This window comes from Hippoglossus hippoglossus, chromosome 15 (assembly GCF_009819705.1).
Source record: "Hippoglossus hippoglossus isolate fHipHip1 chromosome 15, fHipHip1.pri, whole genome shotgun sequence".
Classification (NCBI taxonomy): domain Eukaryota; kingdom Metazoa; phylum Chordata; class Actinopteri; order Pleuronectiformes; family Pleuronectidae; genus Hippoglossus; species Hippoglossus hippoglossus.
Genome location: NC_047165.1, coordinates 11,582,582 through 11,601,393, shown reverse-complemented (window position 1 = coordinate 11,601,393; position 18,812 = coordinate 11,582,582). Strand labels below are relative to the sequence as shown.

The window sequence follows — 18,812 nt, the reverse complement described above, 5'->3', positions numbered from 1 at the left end:
ATGCACCTTATCCAGCCTGTTTCAGCGGCATCTAGCAATGACATGATCATGAAATGCCGCAAAACTAAATAAGCTTTAAATAAAACCTACATGTGTTCCATACTGACCAATGCCCCATTCAACAGATCGCTCTGCGTCCATGGCAGTTATCTTGGTTGTTAATGAGAATGCTTCAGCAGCGCTCCTCCTGTCAGACTTCATATCAAACCCGCCCCTCTTTAGAGAAGAGATTGTGATTGGCCCGACCTTTTTCAAGACGGATATTAATCAGTCTGAATGGGAGGGGGGCCAGACCCATCTGTCACAGCGAATAAATAAAGATTTGCCGATTGGTCTGAGTCCCAGGCTATAGTTCTAAACCAGCGCCTGAACAATGTGTTGACTATCCCACAGACAACAGCAACTAATTTCATAACTGATTAATCATAATTAATCAAGATTCAGTGTCAAACACATCATGTTTCCAGCTTTTAAATTGTGGGGATCTTTGTCCTGTGTCATCGTGCACTGGATATCTGGGGGTTTTAGTTTGCAGTCATACACAGCGAGATATCTGAAGATAGAGCTATTTTTCCCAATTTTCTGTCATTATGTAGACAAAGCAACCAGCAGATGGATCGAAAATGAAAATAATTGACTTCAGGCCTTTTTTAAACACAAAACTGACAATAAAAGTAGGGAAATCACTTTTGGGAGGCCGAAAACAACAAACTTGTTCTTTGAAAAAGGACTTTAACAAGTAATCAATTGTCGGCGAATACAATTCAATACAATACAAAACTAGTTATTATTGAACACAACATTTTTTTGTCTGTCTTTCATTATTATGTTGCCCTTTAATATCACTTCGGTAGAATATAGAAAAATATTACAGAAGAATAGTAGAACAACTCAAAAGTGTTACACGTATACATGTTAAATTAATCAGCTTGTTTTTATTCTAATTGCCATGTGCTTCACTACATGTAACTTCAGAGTGAATACAATGAGGGAAGCTTAAAAAAAAAAACACAGCAAGTCAATTAGCATGTTCATAATGTGGAACATATGCAGTGTAGCTCTCGCCAGCTTTAAAGCGTCTAGAGGATGAGTAGCTTATTTAATTCATTCTGTCTCTCATGAGGTGCTGAACTGCTTCTGAGGGAGAATCTGATTAACCGACTGGCATAAATTACACTGTCCCGTGGGAATATGCAGAGAAGCAATATTGTTCTTGAAAAGTACTTGCTCCCCTTCAATGCATATGCACAGAGCACGAGAGCAATTATTGTGGCAGCGATGCTTTTAAAAGTGGCTGCTGCTCCCTCGCTTTCTTTAATGCAACAGGGATTGATTGAGTAAGTGCGTTTTCGTCAAGTGTGCGTCTTTGTGTTCACAGATGTGCGATCGCTCTGGTTTCTTTAGGATTGACAGAGCATCATGTGTAGGTGTGTGTGCACGTGTATTTTTTTCTTTCTCTGGGAGTGCTCCATAGCAACAGGCAGCATATCTTCTTCAAATATCTTTTTCTCACACGCTGTACGCTGTGACCTTTCTGCTGACTGCGTGCATGAGTCTTCATCAGCATCAGCAAAAGTGTGTGTGTGTGTGTGTGTGTGTGTGTGTGTGTGTGTGTGTGTGTGTGTGTGTGTGTGTCCATGTGTGGGCCATTTGACCTTTCTTCGTGTACATTCATTAATAGCTGCATAATAACTAATAGCCGCCCGCTGTGCCTGTCTACTCGATCAAGATATTGACTGTGTCTCATCGCAGCATCAGCACAGTGCCAACCCTTCCACCAAAGAGCTCTGTGCACTTCCTCCTCTCCCGAACAAGGCAGATATGACAATTGTGCGCCGCTAATAACGATTCGGCACGCTGCGAACAAGTGGCAGTTTAGCTTCTTTCAGCCCATTTCATGTATCTCTCAAAGGGAACAAGAGAGACATCTTTAATATATATCTTGACACGGTTGTCGTGTTATGTTAATATCAGTGTTAGCCTAATAACTGGTTGCATATTTCATATCCGGGCACAGCAGACAGAGCTCTTTAGAAATCAATTTCCTTTTGCTCCATCACCGCGTTCGGTAACGGGCGTGCTGCCAGCTGGGGAGGGAGCGAGGGAAGGAGAGCGGGAGTATATGGGTGGGTGCTGTGGGTGCATTAGTGGATGAGGGAGGAAAAATATGCTTATCAGATGTAGAATTCATTGTTATCAGAGGGAGAATTCGGGTCACTGGCTTCTCTGTACGTTTCTCTGTTTGGACAGAGAGAGAGAATTTGTGTAAACAAGTTATTTGCTTCCAGAAAACTTCATAAACACGTTTAGAAATACACAGAGGAACAGATGCAAGATGAAGAAGCACACGCACTTGAGCATATATACAGTAGCTTGCTGGTTTCAAAGGCTATAGGTGCTGCAAGGTCGTGCCCTATTTAGTCCATCGCTCTCTCTCTCTCTCTCTCTGTGTATGCATGCGAGTGTCTGTGTGATGCACTATCACAGCGTGCAGTCTCAGCTCATTCATATCAATAGCATTTTCCTTTGTGTGCATGCGTTTGGTCATAATTTACACTGCACAGTAGGGTGTTTATATGCTTGCATGCCATATTTATAGAAGGGGTAGTGTGTGTGTGTGTGTGTGTGTGTGTGTGTGTGTGTGTGTGTGTGTGTGTGTGTGTGTGTGTGTGCATGTGGCGACTATATCACTCATTAAAAATAACGCCGTCATAACGCTGTGCTGCACATGTAGAGGCCGTTGCCCTCTCTTGCATTTTTGGAGATATTTCACGGGGAGAAGATAAACAAATGCTGCCTCCTGAGGTTCAATTCCCACGTTAAACTCCCACTCATATTTATAAAGCCCGGTATATTCTGTGGATCAAACGGAAAAGGAGAAGGAGAGTTCATGTGACTGAAACAGGCAGTCATTTGTTGGGTGAATACTATAATTTGCAACTTTAGTCAAATGCTTTTTATTCTCGAATCATTTTTAAGAGGATTGACTTTAAGCCTAATCTAGAATAGCTCTAAATTTTACTTGCTTTCCAATTGCATTATTGTAAATATCGAATTTATTTCCTTTGATCGATCATTTGACTGTTAATTGCTGCGATCAGGGTAATTGATTTTTAGTGCTGTTCTTGTAGTTGCAGTTTCCGGTGTTCTCCAACACACACTCAAGGGTCAAGCAAGCTCTATAACAGTTGAACCCAAAAGCCAAAATCAATCCTTTCAATGTAATAAAGCTCATGCCGTCTCAAGAGACCTGAGCTCCCACTAAACTGAATAACCAAGTAAGAGTACAATCAATCATTATAATGGCAAATCCCATGGAAATAAAAGCCGGCCCAGCCCGAAAATAAGTCATGTTTAATGCAATGCAGTGTTTCCCCTAGGACTTTTTTTTAGCAGCGGGTGCAGTCCAGCCAATGAATCCGGATTGTTCTGGTCACTTTAACCCTGATGTCCTGGCTGCGGGCATCTCGTCTCGTCTCCTGTTGTGTGTGGCAGGTGGACTGCGTGCAAAATGTTGGACTTTTTTTCAATATGTTTAAATAAGTGTCTCATAAACTCTCGAGCGAATCAAACAAGTAAACTTCAAGTGCTGTACATGTCCTTATAACTTCTGATTAGTGTTGGTGTTTATTGCTAACGTGTAAAGTGAGCGCAGGTCAGCGGGAGAGTGAGGAGGGAGGACACACAGCAGGGTAACACAGCACGGTACAAGGTTACCGGGTCTATAATGTGTTTCTTCCGTGACCCCGAAGCAGTGGCGGCAATAATTTTTGCAGCAGCAGGTTGTGAAACACTGCTGTGATTGACAGTTAATCCCACAAGGCGTTCAAGTGAATACCAACGATGTTTGTATAGGTTGTGTCTTTTGTGAAAGGAACATATTTTCCAAATTAGCACAAGGAAATTACTGATTACTCCAATTAGATTAATGACGGAGACAAAGAGAAAGCGTTTCAGACGGTTGAGAGATAGGGCGAGTGAAGACTGATTACAAATCATTTGGATTTATTCACTTCACTTGTTCCAGTCCTTGCAAATTTCACGCCTGATTACGTTTCCACTTCTTATTCTTGTTTCCAATATCTTTTGAATTTATTATTTCTTTGTCTCGTCCCAGCTCCGTCTCTTAGGTAGCTCATGTCTTGTGAGTGAAAGTGAATGCTACCTCATGGGAAATCTGTTTGCTCCACTTGGTTTTGCCCTAATCTGCCCACTAGTGTAATACACATTGTACTTGATATGTACAATAATATTACTTATGTGTGAAGTTTTGTTTGGATTTAAGCAAATACTTTGGTGGAACTATTGAATTATTATATTATTCCTAGGTACTCTAAACCCAGTTCCATTCACAGCCTCACAAGAGTGTCTATGTGTGTATACCAGAGTGTGAGCGTGTGTGTGTGTGTGTGTGTGTGTGTGTGTGTGTGTGTGTGTGTGTGTGTGTGTGTGTGTGTGTATGATGCTGAAACAACCATGTGCTACCAGCAGCCAAGATCCTTGAAGTGAGTGCTTTTGTGCTTTTGCACAATCCCATGTATAAAGTCTCACTTATTATTGATCACACCACTTTCTTGCTTTTATTGGATTCTCTGAATGCATTTGACATCCCTGCAGTCTCAGGTCAGGTACACTTGGTACTGAATGTAGGTGTTGAATGCAAAAACCAAGACAGCGTTGAGTCAATAATTGGCCTGAAGCTTTCAAAGTGGAAAATATGAAGCTGAAAACAACCAGAAAAGTTGCACTAAACACGATAAGAGGAGAAGTTGTTCCAGATGCTAAAAACTGTGCGATTAGCTGCTAATGGAACAGACAGACCCCCGGCAGTGTTGTTGCCATCCAGCAAAGCCTCACCCATATGTTACAGTAACATAACAACCCCCATTCAAACTTCAGGCCACCCTTTGTCTCCCCCATTAACTCAGTTTGCCTCAGAGTGTGTTACGGAACATACGCATATAGACAGGCCCGGCAAGGCGGAGGAGATATGCTCGGTTAAACTGGGAAGCCTAACTTTGCCTGGGATAATGGTCTTCATTCACCCTCTAATGATTCCATAATGTGGCCTAAAGCAACAGTCCTGTTATTAATACCATTAAAAACTAATGGCCCAGAGAGAGAGTTTTTTAGAGGTACCACACTGGCCTCATGAATTTAAAGGTCTTATAAAGGCAGAGAGGTTATAAAATCTAAATATGTGAGATGATTAGAGGTGACTAATAGATCCTTGACCCCCCATCCAATATGATTTATTCCCTGATGGACACTTAACAGTGCTCTATGTACGATCAGCATTAATAGCTGCTGATTTAAATCTGTGGAGAAAACATCGAGTTATGAGCACACAGCAATGTTACCTCGCACTACTAGTACAGCTAAAAGGGCTACGAGTCCTCTCACACATTCTATCCCAATATTTGATTATTCTGTAATTTTCTTGAGGTTCACAGCCCTTGTGGTAGTAGGATAAAATAGTTTTTATGTTGTTACATTTCATTTATTCAGAAAATGACTTTATACACCAGCTCAAATATAAACAATATCAGCAAGTATCCCTCAGAGGAATGGTTGTTTCAAACTTCAAGCTCCTCTGCAATTTATTCCAGCAGAAAGGTGCATAATGCAGGAGCTTATCTGCGCTTCTCTTCCACAAGTAGATAAGTCTAGCCTACAATATTCCTTATGAATAATCGCTGCCCTCAAGGCCATATTTCCACCAGTGGAAGAGAAAGGGGGAAGATAAAATGCTGAGGGGGTGAGCGAGAGAGAGACGGGAAGCAAATTGAGACTGTGTCTTACTGTCAATATCAAGATGCTCCACACTTAGGTCGAAGAGGAGAATTTTATCCAAAATAGAAATTGGAGCACAATAAGGCAAAAGGAAAGAGCGAATCACACAAAGACACACACACATACTGTACAGAGAGAGACTGAGGAAGGTGTGGGTGACCTGACCTTGATCCATATTTTATTGTTCCTTGAATCCCCAGGAAGAGACAACTTGTCAAACCTTCAATGTGGAACAGACACGAAGGCGGCTTTAACCTTTCTTGGTCTAGACCTTCAGACTTGTTTTGTCCAAACCAAAATAACAATTGAAAAAGGTGCCTTCCACTAAGGTCTGAACCAACAGACAAACATTTGTTAAAAACCAAAAGAGGTGGTGGAAGCCTTGCTTGTGGCCTTCGCCTCTGACGATAAAATGTTTGAACAACGAGGACGCTCATTTGGCCCAATTGAGTTAGTGCCAAGTACTGCGTCTGAAGTTGCTGATGCTAATACCATAATGATATTACAGTGGAGATCACATGAACAAAATGTATTAAATCTCTCCATTCAAACAAAAGGATTATACCCACTGAATAGTTGTCAAGTATAGGTAGACAGCCTACGTAGGTGATGAGGACAGTCCATACGTATCTCAGACCAAATTGTTTAGTGTGAAACTAAAACTAACCAGATCAAAGGAAAACATGTGACTAAGACATGCCAGGTGTGAAAACGCCATTTTTTACATATTTTGTGTCACACTTGTTTTGCACCTCCATATTCTAACTCTGGGCTTAATGTTTCATAGTGAGAGTATGAGTGACTGTTTGTTGCCTTGGTGTATTTGACTTTGGGTATGTTTGCAGTATTTAGCAGGAGCAGTACAAAGTCAGCTCCTGCAGTGCAAACAGAGTGGAGGTGGACTTGGTTTCAAACTGTGGCTCCGGCTTCTTTGAAGACTTTATTCCCTCAGTCTAGTACCTTTGATTACTGTACAGAGGGGAGGGGTGTGCGTGAGGGGAAGACAGTGTTCAGAAAGATTACATTACCAAGAGTGAAACAGGATAGAAATTGTAATGTGGAACATCAAAGTTGCGCAGCAGAGGGACTTTGCGGTATGAGGTTACATATCTTTAACTCTTTCCCTTGTTATCCCCACTGGGGACTCATTAGACAGGTCACTGGCTCACAAGCTAATGTCACTATTTCATCACCTTTATGCATAATGTGACAGTTAAATCAGAGCAGCAACCCATTTCAAATGAGATGGGACCTGTGGAAATCTGATGCAGAAAGGAGAATAGGGAAACAGATCATAGACTGCAAGAAAAGATGGTTGACGTGATAGCTCCTCAAAAGTAAAGCCAAAAACTGGAACTCCCTCTGGTGGATGCGTCCAACTTTATATACACTCTATGTTACAGATAGTTACAGCTCCCAACACCAACACTTCCTGATGGAGCAGTAGTAAGACTGAGGAGGGAGGAAGGGAATTCAAAAGAAGCCTTGCTGCCTCAACCACCTACTGCTCCCTCTCTCTTTGTACTTCGGTCTCCGTGTCTCTCACTCTCTCTGCGCATATATGTCTAGTTCGTCTTCAGTAAACATTTCACCAATAAAGGTGTCGTTTCAGGCCAGGAGAGAACTGAATATATTTACAGCAGCAGTCGTCTGGAGCTCCCCGTTGGGATAAAGCATTACACTATATCTCTGAAAGCACAATAGGACTCTCATTGACTACAGTGCAATCTAGTTGCATGCAATATTACAGACTAATACATATTCTAATTTCAGCCGACAGGGAATTTGTCTACAGGGTTACATTTATTATAAAAGAACAAAAAGGAATGTCCAATTCAATGGCAGCTTTTTAATGAATGGTGGGCTGGAGGCTGAGATTTCTTGGAGGGCTCAGAGTTCAAACCCTATGTTAAATACTTGATGTGGTCTTAAAAGAGAATCCCCTCAAGGTCTCGCTGTCCTCAGATGCCTCAGGCTTTCATGCTCTCGCTAAGACTTGTCGAGTTTTTGCAAACCTCTGTCTAATTAAGATTTGAGAAACCGTTTGTATAAAATACTCATCTCTGGCCTCACTGTTGCAATTGGACATTTGTTGACTTTTGTACAGTATGTAGATTTTTGCTGATTCCACCCTAAATATTCACAATCAAATTAAAAGTTAATTATAATTCATTAAGTATTTAACAAAAGAGTTTTAAATTATACTCTTTCAGGACTGTGTGGGTACAGTTTACATTTAATTTAACAGCTTGGGAACATAAGCAGACAACCCACCAAGTGGCATCACATTGAAAATCTTTGTCAAATCTTGATTAGTGCACTGAGGTAGGTAAAATTTGCTTTTTCCATATGTCTGTCCACATCAGACTTGTGAGGAATTATATATCATTAGGTTATATATTATATACAACATATCATCTGATCAGCATCAGCTGTTTCATACATACACAGCTGTATGACTTGTAAGGGAACAACACAGTGATTGTAACATGACACACCAACACCACTTGCTGCCGCACCTTCACCTCCCAAACCTCCTCCTCACCTGCAACACTGTTGGAACATATTCATACAAGTATATTTGCAACCCTGCTACCCCCATAAATTGTATTCTGTGGTAAATGCTGCAGAGAAAGTGAAACTAAATTCCTTGATCTGCCCATTTATATGGATCTGCACTAAAATTGACTGGGTAATTTGTTCCCGCATTTTGTACCAAGTACTGTGCTAATCCATCCAGTAGTTTTTGCATAATCCTGCTAACAACCTCCTTGGCGGAGGAAATGATACATTTTTGAGGGAATGGTCAATTTGAGAACATTAAACGAATGCGATGTAACATTATAAATCAGCATTGACATCACAAACGATTGTTGAACTTTGTTTAGCAAAGTGATAAAAAAAAGATATGATTGTCTTCTTTTCCATCGTGCATCTATGAGTTGGACTTAATGGTTACAGTCTGTCACAGCTAACTTCCACTCTCTGTTTATCGACACAGTTGTGCACACAGTGTCACAGCTCCCCAAAAGAGCAGAGCCTTTCCCACCAAATCTCCTATGTTCACGTCAATGGTCTGTTCCTTGACGTTAAGTACATTTGACGGAACTGCTCCAAATATGAGAGTAAAATTTGTGCTGACGTAGAACCCATCACTCACAGTGCGAATCCAATTGAGAAAATAGGTTTTAGAGCCTTTATGTTTCTGTCTGCTGCTTTGACATCAGCCTCCGCTTGCACATAATCTGTCGCAATATATATATACAAACTCAATTTACCTGTTAAACACTTCATCACAGACTACACAGTTATCTGTGACCTCTGTGTGCATCCGAGTGAAAAATGAGATGCAAATTATAGCATAACTCAAAAAGGCTGACCTATAAAGAAGAAATCCAAAGATGAACTGAAGTTGAACCGTTCACTGATACTAAATAAAACACATGCCTATTTGTGGTGCTTGCTGGGTTTGAAATTGATGCTGAAGCTGCAATAAACTAGATTCTCGTAAAAAAATAACATAGCAGTAAACATATAGAGTAACAGTACAGTGAAGAACTGCTCTGGTCTGATACCACATTTCCATTAAGATCTCCAAACCCATGTAACATGAAGATATCCCGCTCAGTGCATCAATTATAAACCTCCCCCCCTCCACCCTACCCTCTCCTTCCTTTCTCTTTTTTTTGTCATTATCTGCCTCTCCATCTTCTCGCTTCTTTGGGGCTGCCACTCCATTAATCTCACCAACAGCCTGCCTCTATTAATTAGTCTACATCTCCCATCTTGCATGTAATTATCAGAGGTAATGGAGATATTAGGAAGATATGGATATTCCTGCAGTCACACAATCACTTTTAATTAGCTGGAAGATTAAAGATAGACTCACCGCTGCCGAGCTCCCGTCCAGACAGACAGCGCAGGGTCTTTTTATTGTGTCACTTTGCCAAATATATCTGTTCCATCATGTCTCAGGTAATAATGCGTCCGTGCCTCTAGACAAAACAAGTTTCAAGCTTGTCACCGGTGACATTTCATAGTAAAAATTGTACCTCGCAGACACGTAACTTCCTGACTGTGCGTAAAGGGGATAATAAAATCTGGTGCTCTAAATCAGATGCAATTGCATTGCCATTTCATTTTAATGTATCGGGGTCGTTACTGTGGGTTCAATTAGATAATGGAGTAAGTGTCTGTACAGCATGTCTGTAGTTAATTGGAAGGTCCCGGGTGCACTAAACAGACAAGATGAACAGACAGGGGTAATTACCAGTGTTGTGTTATTGTGTGTGTGTGTGTGTGTGTGTGTGCAAGGGTTGAGCAAGTGTAGTGGCTAAAGATAATTATACACTAGACCAGAGATAAAGAATACCTATTCCTGTCACAGCTTCTCCCTGCTGACACACGGAGTGGATTTTGTCAGATCTCATGACTAACATTGATTCCTCGGGATGCCGTGCCAGAAAGAAAGCCCCATTCTTTCAAAAGTCACTGGAGCTGAACCGTGCTGTATCCAAGTATCTTGGGCCATGAAATACTTTGCCTATGCAAGTACCCTGTCCAGTAGCTTCCTTGGGGCAACAAGCTCATCCAGTTTAATGGTTGATGTTCCTGGACCTCTCCCTGTAGAGCCGTTACTCACCCTAACCCTGTCAGATCACTGCCTACAGGGCTCACATAATGAAGAGAATATAAAATTGAACACAAGACCCCAGAGCCCATCATTAAACCATTTTCTATTATGTTACTCAGTATAAAAGCCAAAGAAAACACTGCTGCCAGGTTGTTAAAAACCCAGAGCCACCGCTTCTAGTGGGATGCTCAGGTCTCTGTGGTTTAACTGGTTGGGCATCCCAGCACTCTTCACACCACGTTTCTCACAAGGGAATCTCAACGGAGACGTTTTAGCTGTTTACTTCAAAGACTGCAATCCTCAACAAATTCCCTCCTGGCTTTACTGTTCATTTTACAGCATTATTATTTCCTACCAGAGTTTAAATATTCTTGGAAGTTTTGGGCTCAAATGATTGGTCTTAGGTAAAGTATTTATTAGCCTGTAAAGTTTAACGTTGAAAAATAAATCTTTAAATTTAGGATGGAAGTATATATGCCGTGTGGTTGATTCTCACTCAAGCCCAGTGCACAAAACTTTTGAAAAAGTTACTAGTGGAGCCCGAGAGAGGTTCAACTGAAGCAGAAACTGGGAGTTGAGTTAGGATCCTCTTTGTTGTTCTTTTTGTGCCAAAACCATGATTTCAGGACCATGTACCTTCTGAGAGAAAACACAACTCATCCTAAAACTCAAACTTTAACTCTGTAACTCAGAGTTTTCAGCTTCCAGGGCAAAGCAGCAACTGATATTTCTCGAAGAGGATGACCATAAAGCTAAAAGCCAAGTTTCATGAACTTTCTTAAACTCTTATTGAGGTGGAAAATTTGTAACATTCCACTGCACTTTTCGTAGGGTGTTTATGTACTTTTTACGTACTAGTTATATTGCAGTACCAGACTTTGCAGACCTGCACTTATACATTTATATAAATTAAACTCTTCATGACTACAAGTGTCAATAATGGAACCCTCAAATGGACCATTCTCTTCAATGTGTACATATACCTATAAACATGATAAATACACTAAATGCATTTGGGTTTAATATTAAAAGGTGAATATGAGGCAAGGGCTCATAATTCCCCCCCTGTATTTAAATCTGAATGTGTTTAACAACTTGGGACCTTTTTATGGACCACCCCAGTTTAGGTTAGTAAATGTAACGTTTGACATTTGGTTACATGTTAATTTCTCGCAATAACTGGATCAAGCCTGAAACCCACTGGCATCACTAAACTGTTGTATTCTTCATTTGTGATGCTATTCCAGGCTATTCCAGTTGTTTTTAGGGGCTTTCTCATTTCAGTCTCTTCTTCAGGAGGTAAAACACTGCTCCATTGGTTAAGGTCCAGTAATTACCTTGGTCAGTCTGAAATCGTTTCCCCTCTATTGAACTCCTTTGTTGTGTTGGTTGTGTGTTTTGGTTCATTGTCCTGCTCCATGATGAAGTTTCTCCTGATTCCTATGGATGCATCTCTCTGTGAATTGTCAGACAGTGTTTCTCTGGACTTGTGGATTGATTCTGCTGCTCCCGTCATGAGCAACTAAATCAATTAAGATTAGCGAGTTTGTTCCAGAAGCAGCCATGCACACCAAAGCCCAAGCAACACCTCCACCGGGCTTCACAGATAAGCTTGTATATGTTTTGGATCGTGAGCGGATCACTTCTCCTTTCCATCACCGTGGTAGAGGACAATCCTGATGTCACCAGCTCATAAAACCTCTGTAACTCACCAACTGAGTAATTTCCAACTGGCCTTCAGTTTCTTACTTCTAACGAGGGGTTTGCATCTTCCTCAAACAGTGGATTGTGTTACCTTCACTCAATGGTAATGCCACTGGCTCTTGTTTTGGGGGTTTTCTTCTCAGCTCTCTGTGATGTTTCTGTCATCAGCTGCTGTTGTCCTCGGTCGACCTGTTTGATGTCTGTTGCTAAGTACAGAAAATTGGCTCTCATCAGGACATTTAGAATTGGTGTGTTGGCTATGCCCAATGTTTGTGCAATGTCTGATCGATTTCCCCTCTTTTCTATAAAATGGCTTGTTCTTCATCAATAGACAGCTCTCTTCTTGTTTTCACATTGTCCTCTGTTTTTAAACAACAAATGCAGTCTTCTCGGGCGAAAGCTGAGCTGGAGTCGACTTTCAGAGCTGTTTAATGTTTTTAGGCAATCAATCTAAAAGGCAATATCTGGGCAACAAAAAACACCCGTCAGTCACAAGTTGGGTGGGTTCAAACAGAAGATGCTATGTCGGGTTGTTAATGCCTGGAACTAAAAACTGATATTTTTATCTTTAACCCAGCTGTGCAGCGAAAACTAAGGAATTACCATTTCAATACTTTGAGATGACTGTATTTAAAAGGTTTATGGCTAAGAAACTCAAGCGAGAGCCTTAGGCGATTGTTTCCAAGACAGCAGCCAAAATGATCAATGAGAGGATGTGCTGACGAAGGTTCAACGTATTCTGAGCTGAACTATCACGATGACTCGGTCATTCGGAAAGAAAATTATTTCTAAATTGAAATGAGACACATGCACACTCATGCACATGCACCTCCAGCTCATGATGAAAGGTTCTCTGAAATGTTTTGCTGTTCTGAATTTTAATCATATTCATGTTTGTGTATTTGTGCGTGTCTGGGCGTGCGTGTGTGTGTCTGTTTGTGTAGTCACAGATGAAGATGAAGTCTGCGGCCGTCGTGGATGGAGGCTTGTTCACAGAGAGCTATTGTAACATCTGCAATGCCCAGCTCATCTCCGAGTCCCAGCGCACCGCTCACTATGAGGTGAGTCTGTCTTTGCTCAGGTTTGGAGGATTTTTCTCAGCTTCCTCTTTTTAGCATCACTACACACACACAAGTCGGATAGAGGAACACATACAGGAACGATCGCGCAAAACAAAACAAAAAGAAATGCTGCTTTGAATACTGCATTGACAGTCAGATCTCTGCACTGTTCACCTTGCATCAGCCTCATTTGTACCAATTTATGCTTGTGCTCATGCATTACACATTGACTAAATGCAGCATGCTATTGTCAGTCACTTGCACACCAACAAACACACACATGTGCACTTTGCTTTAATGTAGTCTACTTCTCAGCAGGCTCCCAGAGAGTATTTTAATGAGCACCCACTAAATAGTCAGCGCACTTGCATTATTTACCTGGCTGTGTGTGTTGTGTTTGTGCGTGTAAATTTGCATGTGCACTTGTGCACGTTCTGCATTGAGGTCGTCCTCGATTACAAGACACAATTGGGATTAACGAGCAGACTAATGAGGACAAGGGCCTCATCCAGAGAGAATTAAGCAAGGACAACGGCAGCATGTGTGTCCGCACGACTGTGTACCAACCACAGTTAGTAAACGGTTAACCAGTTGTGTCTCTGAACCTACGACAGCAATACACAGCCTTCAGTTGTGCAGACAAATGGACACGCTGAGTCACTGCATGTCCTCAATGTCAAACCCTGACAAAGGATCTCTGCAGAGGACAGCAGATAAAAGACACAGCAAGTAAGATGGATTGAATAATGCTAAAGGCCAAGGAAGGTCACTTTTTACTTTCATCACGTCATACTCAGTGTAATTAAAAGACAAAGAGACAATAGCGACAAGTTTTCAGAAAGAAGAAGAATTATGGGAGATGAATTACTAAGGAGTTCAGGGTTAAAAAACAGGGACCTTATTTCCCATCTTTATTCAAGAGCATGGTCTTTCAGTATGAGGGCAACATTTCTTCATTTCACATTCACATTTTTTAAGCTCTCCTTCAAAACCCTGCCCTCGCTCTCAGATAGCCCGCGCTCATGTGCATAATAGCTCTGTTCCTGTGTTCGCTTGTGTGCTCTAGTGAAATTTCTGCTCTTAGATTTCTGCTCTCGCTTTTGGATTTTTGTGAAATATCAAAATATCTAGTAGAATTCCCAGACTAATAGAATGCATGGTATGACATTCATGTTATTCTACTTTTCCTTCTCCTTATTCAACTTCTGATCCTCCTTGTCTTCCTCCTCCATTTTCTTCTCATCCTCCTCCAACCTTTCCTACTCACTCTTTTCCTCCTTCATCTTATTGTCTTTCTTCTTCTTCCTCTCGATATTCTCTTTCTTCTCCTTCTCCCCCTCTTTCTTTTTCTTTTTCTTCTTTTCAACAGAAGTGATGTGTTTACAGCGAGGACATGAGATCCAATCAAAAGCTGTCACTCAAGTCGCATGTGTAGAAACATTTTAATGTCAGGTGTGAACTGAGGCACTTGGACCTGTCCACTTCTGATCAGATTGCCTGAGACGCAGTTAAATGCCAGGCATGATCAAGACTGCTGATATACTGTAGAGGCAAATTAGTCCAGTTTACCTCAGGCTTTTTGTTAACAGCCCAAAAAAAATGAATAATTTGTGCAGTTGTTTAGTTTAGCTCCTAGAAATGAGGCAAAAGTTTTAGCGTCTTAACTCGTAGCGGCTCTCACTCGTGCTGTTCCCTCACCCGTACAACTCAATGCTCTCTCACCCTCATAGGCTGTCACACTGTTCAGGGATCAGATTACAAAACTTTTCTTTTGGACTCAGAGACAGAACACCACTGTCTGATATTGTGACAAAGTAGTGAGGCTGCTTAGTGCGTGCATTTGATCTTTCTACATGTGTACACAATCACAGGAGAATTATGTGGCTTATATTTTAAAATAGTTGTTCCCTTCCCCGTCCGTCTCCTCCAATTTGATCTGACACAGAGACAGAGGGGACAGAGAGACATGCACAGTCCATTAGGAAAGGGTGAGGACTGAGGGTCAGTGTGGGGTAACCATGGTGACACGCCAAGTCCTGCTTTTAGCCCACATCCCAGAGCCATCAAGTACATGACCATTTACACACCTATAAACACAAGCATGCTTTCAGACACACACACACACACACACACACACACACACACACACACACACACACACACACACACACACACACACACACACACACACACACACACACACACACACACACACACAAAATGCATTAAAGTAGTCTGACAATTGAGGAGCTCTCTTGTCTTGGGGGCAGAGGATTCAATCTAAGCACTGGAGCAGCAAGTACAGTGTCTTGCCACAGCCTCCTCCGCTTTCTTTGTGTGCAGCTCAACCATGATACACACTCATTTTCATATAAATAATGTAATTACACTTACATTATGAATTCTGGCTCTGGACTAGAAGCTGATTTATTAATTTTTTTCGGGTATCCTGGGGGTCAAGGGATTCTATATTACTATTCATAATTTGGAGGACTAGGACAGGTCAGGGGGAAAAAATCAACGGGGGCAGGCAGGATCTGAGTCATACTTACAATAGTTCCGTTTTAGTAGATACTAGTGCAGTGCCTACTCTAAACTGGCCAGGTGGGAATGGGAGGTTTGCTTGGCCTGTGTTAACGCTGGTTGCAGCTTTCTTTCTGAAGCTGTAAAAGTGACCTGCAGTAATTGAGCCTCGACGAATAAAGACCGGCTGCAGGACTCAGAACCCTGAAGCTGCACCACCTCTGCTGCACAAAGAGCTGGTCACCTGTTTATTCAAAGTTCAGTGAGGCTCGAGTCAGTACGCAGAACCCAGCACTGGAGACTCAGTGGTCACGAACATGCATCACTTTTGTTGATGATTCCCAGCCGCCGCTGCCACAAAGCGCTTTTCGTCTGTTTATTCAAAGTGTATTAATATTGAACGTATCCTTTGTCTAAATCGCATAAAATTCAACATTACACTTCCTTGAGCCCTTAACAGTACATATGCCAAGTGTGAAGAAAATGAGATGAATGGTCCTCAACATATGTGAGCCACAGAATTGGAATTAACAGATCGCTGCAGCTCTAATAAGAGAAAATACCATTTTCCTTATGATACTAGTCATTCTGTTTTCATTCTGATCTTTATCCTCTTCTATATCTGAGGGCTGGTTGCAGGCCACCACCTGACCAGTGTATAACAGGTGTGGAATTGATGACTTAAAGATAAGGATCCAATACACACCAGAATACCCCCATAAGGCTCTACCGGAGCGCTCCGGCCCTTAATGCTCTTCATAATCTTGACTTGCATCGCTGCACTCTGTCGTACGTGGCAATAAAGATGCTATTTCTATGCGTGTCAACACTTGCTTCTGTAAAACACCACCAGCAGTGGAATTTATAGATAATAATAGATGTTACTTTGCAGGAAGGAGTGAAGGTCAGAGTGTGCCGATAAAATGATAAGTATGGAGCAGAATAGCTTTGTCAACCTCGTGCACAAACACAAAGAGCTGTCGAAACACATACACATGATCCGGTTTTCACCCTGCAGTATGTCCACTGATTTTTATCCTTGTGCATTAAGGTGACAGTTAGCAGCTTCAAGGACGGCTCACTGTCCTTTCATATAAACACTAGTGAGTATTTCTGCTTGTTGTAGCTTGTAGGCGTTATAGTATAAAGGCCGGTGACAGGAGCAGACATAAACACACAGGCCTGGAAACAGGATCTGGGATTAGTGAGGTAACTCCAGGCGATATAACGATGGTTCACTTCATACCCTGATAGCATCGCCATGGTAACTCGTGCTTAACACCTAACCTGCTTCGGAGCAGGTTATGTGTTAATACCCCGGCCTACTGACCAATCAGCTCCCTAGGGAAAACGTATGAATCCAGAGGAAGTGCAGTTGATAGTGAGAGGGTCACGAGCGTTCAGAGACTGACGGATCCCTTTGGCGTTTCCTGATGACTTTTTATACGAACGACCCTCATTACTGCAGAGGGCCAGTTCCTCAGCAGGAGGTTACCCCTGTGTAGGAGGGCCCCCTGCCATCTTCTTCATTTCATTTCATTTTTTCTTTTGGCTGCAGGCGGTGTCATTGTGCTTTCATATAGTTACCGATATCAACCAACAACAGTGACTCATTTAAATTGCCAAAGCCATGTACAGGTTGTAAGTAGAAGATATGACGGTCCAGCTTCTTGCAGCTTTGAATTGGGTTTATTAGTTGTTTTTTTTGTCTGACACCGACGTGCTTGCTGCCAAGAGAATATGTATATAAAACTTCCATACAAACCCATAAGTATACATCTAAACTACACATTCATTAGATATAATAAGCAATTTTTTACTGATGCCCTAATGAAGGGGTAGTGAAGCCTGTTAACTCAAGTATTCACATTGTTTATTTTGCCGGCAGTCCTTCCCACGGAAACCGTTGTTTTTAGCCTGGACTGTGTGTGTACTTTACCTAATTATATAATTAGACAAATATAATTTATATGATTATAGTTTGCACTTTGTTGTAAGACACCCACGGCTCGACAGTGTGAGTATTTCACTGGCATTTGTGACTAAAAATACATGTGTGCAATCTGTGAAAGTTATTCAGGAGCATGTGCGTGAATTCCATGTGTTACAATTTTTTTTTTTACCCAAACATTTTGTAAATATTGTACCAATATTTTTCCATTGAGAAAGTAACCACTTGATTTCAAGAGGACCTCTGAGCTCACACGACCTGCTTATACCTCTTTTACATCTAAATTAGTGGGTACATGCAGGTATTTCCAACCAGCTAAAAGACAGCAATTGATTTGTTCTCTATTGCCAATAGGAGAGTTTGTTTCCACCAATGCCATTTGGAACCAGAGCTGATTAAAACCCTTGTTTATTGCAGAGTCCTTTGAGGAAACACCAAATAAATGATAGCCAGTGATAGTGGGAAATGGGCTATATAAACCCTGTAAGACCAGTGATGTTCTGTGTCTAATCAGACTGAGTAACTGACTTTTTTAGCATTCGGAACTAAAAATAACTCATTTATTATCGAGGTGTTTACATTATTTATACTGCCAATTCTCAACAGTGCAGCATATGCAAGTGAAAATTTGCATTTGTGAAAGTGAATTATTATTTGGCACCGGGGTTTGGAAAGATGCACATGTTCCCTGAGCTCCGACAAAAAATACTCATTAGCAAATCAGTGAAGAAAACACTGAGCTGCAGCTTCTCATTTTAAGCCAGCTCCGAGTGTCACTGTCGTCTGGAACGAACGTCATATCGGCCGTCACTGATTAAACGGAGCTGTCGTCGGTTTGTGTGCTCTCAGCGCGCTGTTGTCAGTACTTGTCAAAGATAAGAGTCAAACCACCCCTCTGTAGCAACACTGTACAACCAAGAGTGAACCTTTCGTCAGTTACAACAGCTAAATCGACTCCCTCACTCCCTTTAGCAGTTTACTTTGCCAGTGTCAGCCCCCCCCCAACCACTTCTCTATCCAACGTTGTACTCAGGGCTTCCAGAGAGCTCAGACTGGCCCACGTCAATAGTCACTGAGCAAAATGTCTCCTAGCATCATGAGCTGAAACAGATATGAATTCTTGGAGCGAGGTGTCAAGGTGGAGTGA

General features: G+C 41.6%; 2 protein-coding genes across 2 annotated transcripts in view; one reads left to right on the top strand and one right to left on the bottom strand.

Moving 5' to 3' along the window:
* Positions 1-18,812, bottom strand: part of golga7bb (golgin A7 family, member Bb) — a 172,580-nt gene that overhangs the window by 92,306 nt on the left and 61,462 nt on the right. The window lies entirely within an intron of this gene.
* Positions 1-18,812, top strand: part of zgc:171482 (zinc finger protein) — a 52,143-nt gene that overhangs the window by 2,443 nt on the left and 30,888 nt on the right. The window contains exon 2 of the mRNA XM_034608360.1: positions 13,075-13,191. Within this exon, the coding sequence (XP_034464251.1) occupies positions 13,081-13,191 (111 nt within the window). The 5' untranslated portion in view covers positions 13,075-13,080. The remainder of the gene's footprint in view (positions 1-13,074; positions 13,192-18,812) is intronic.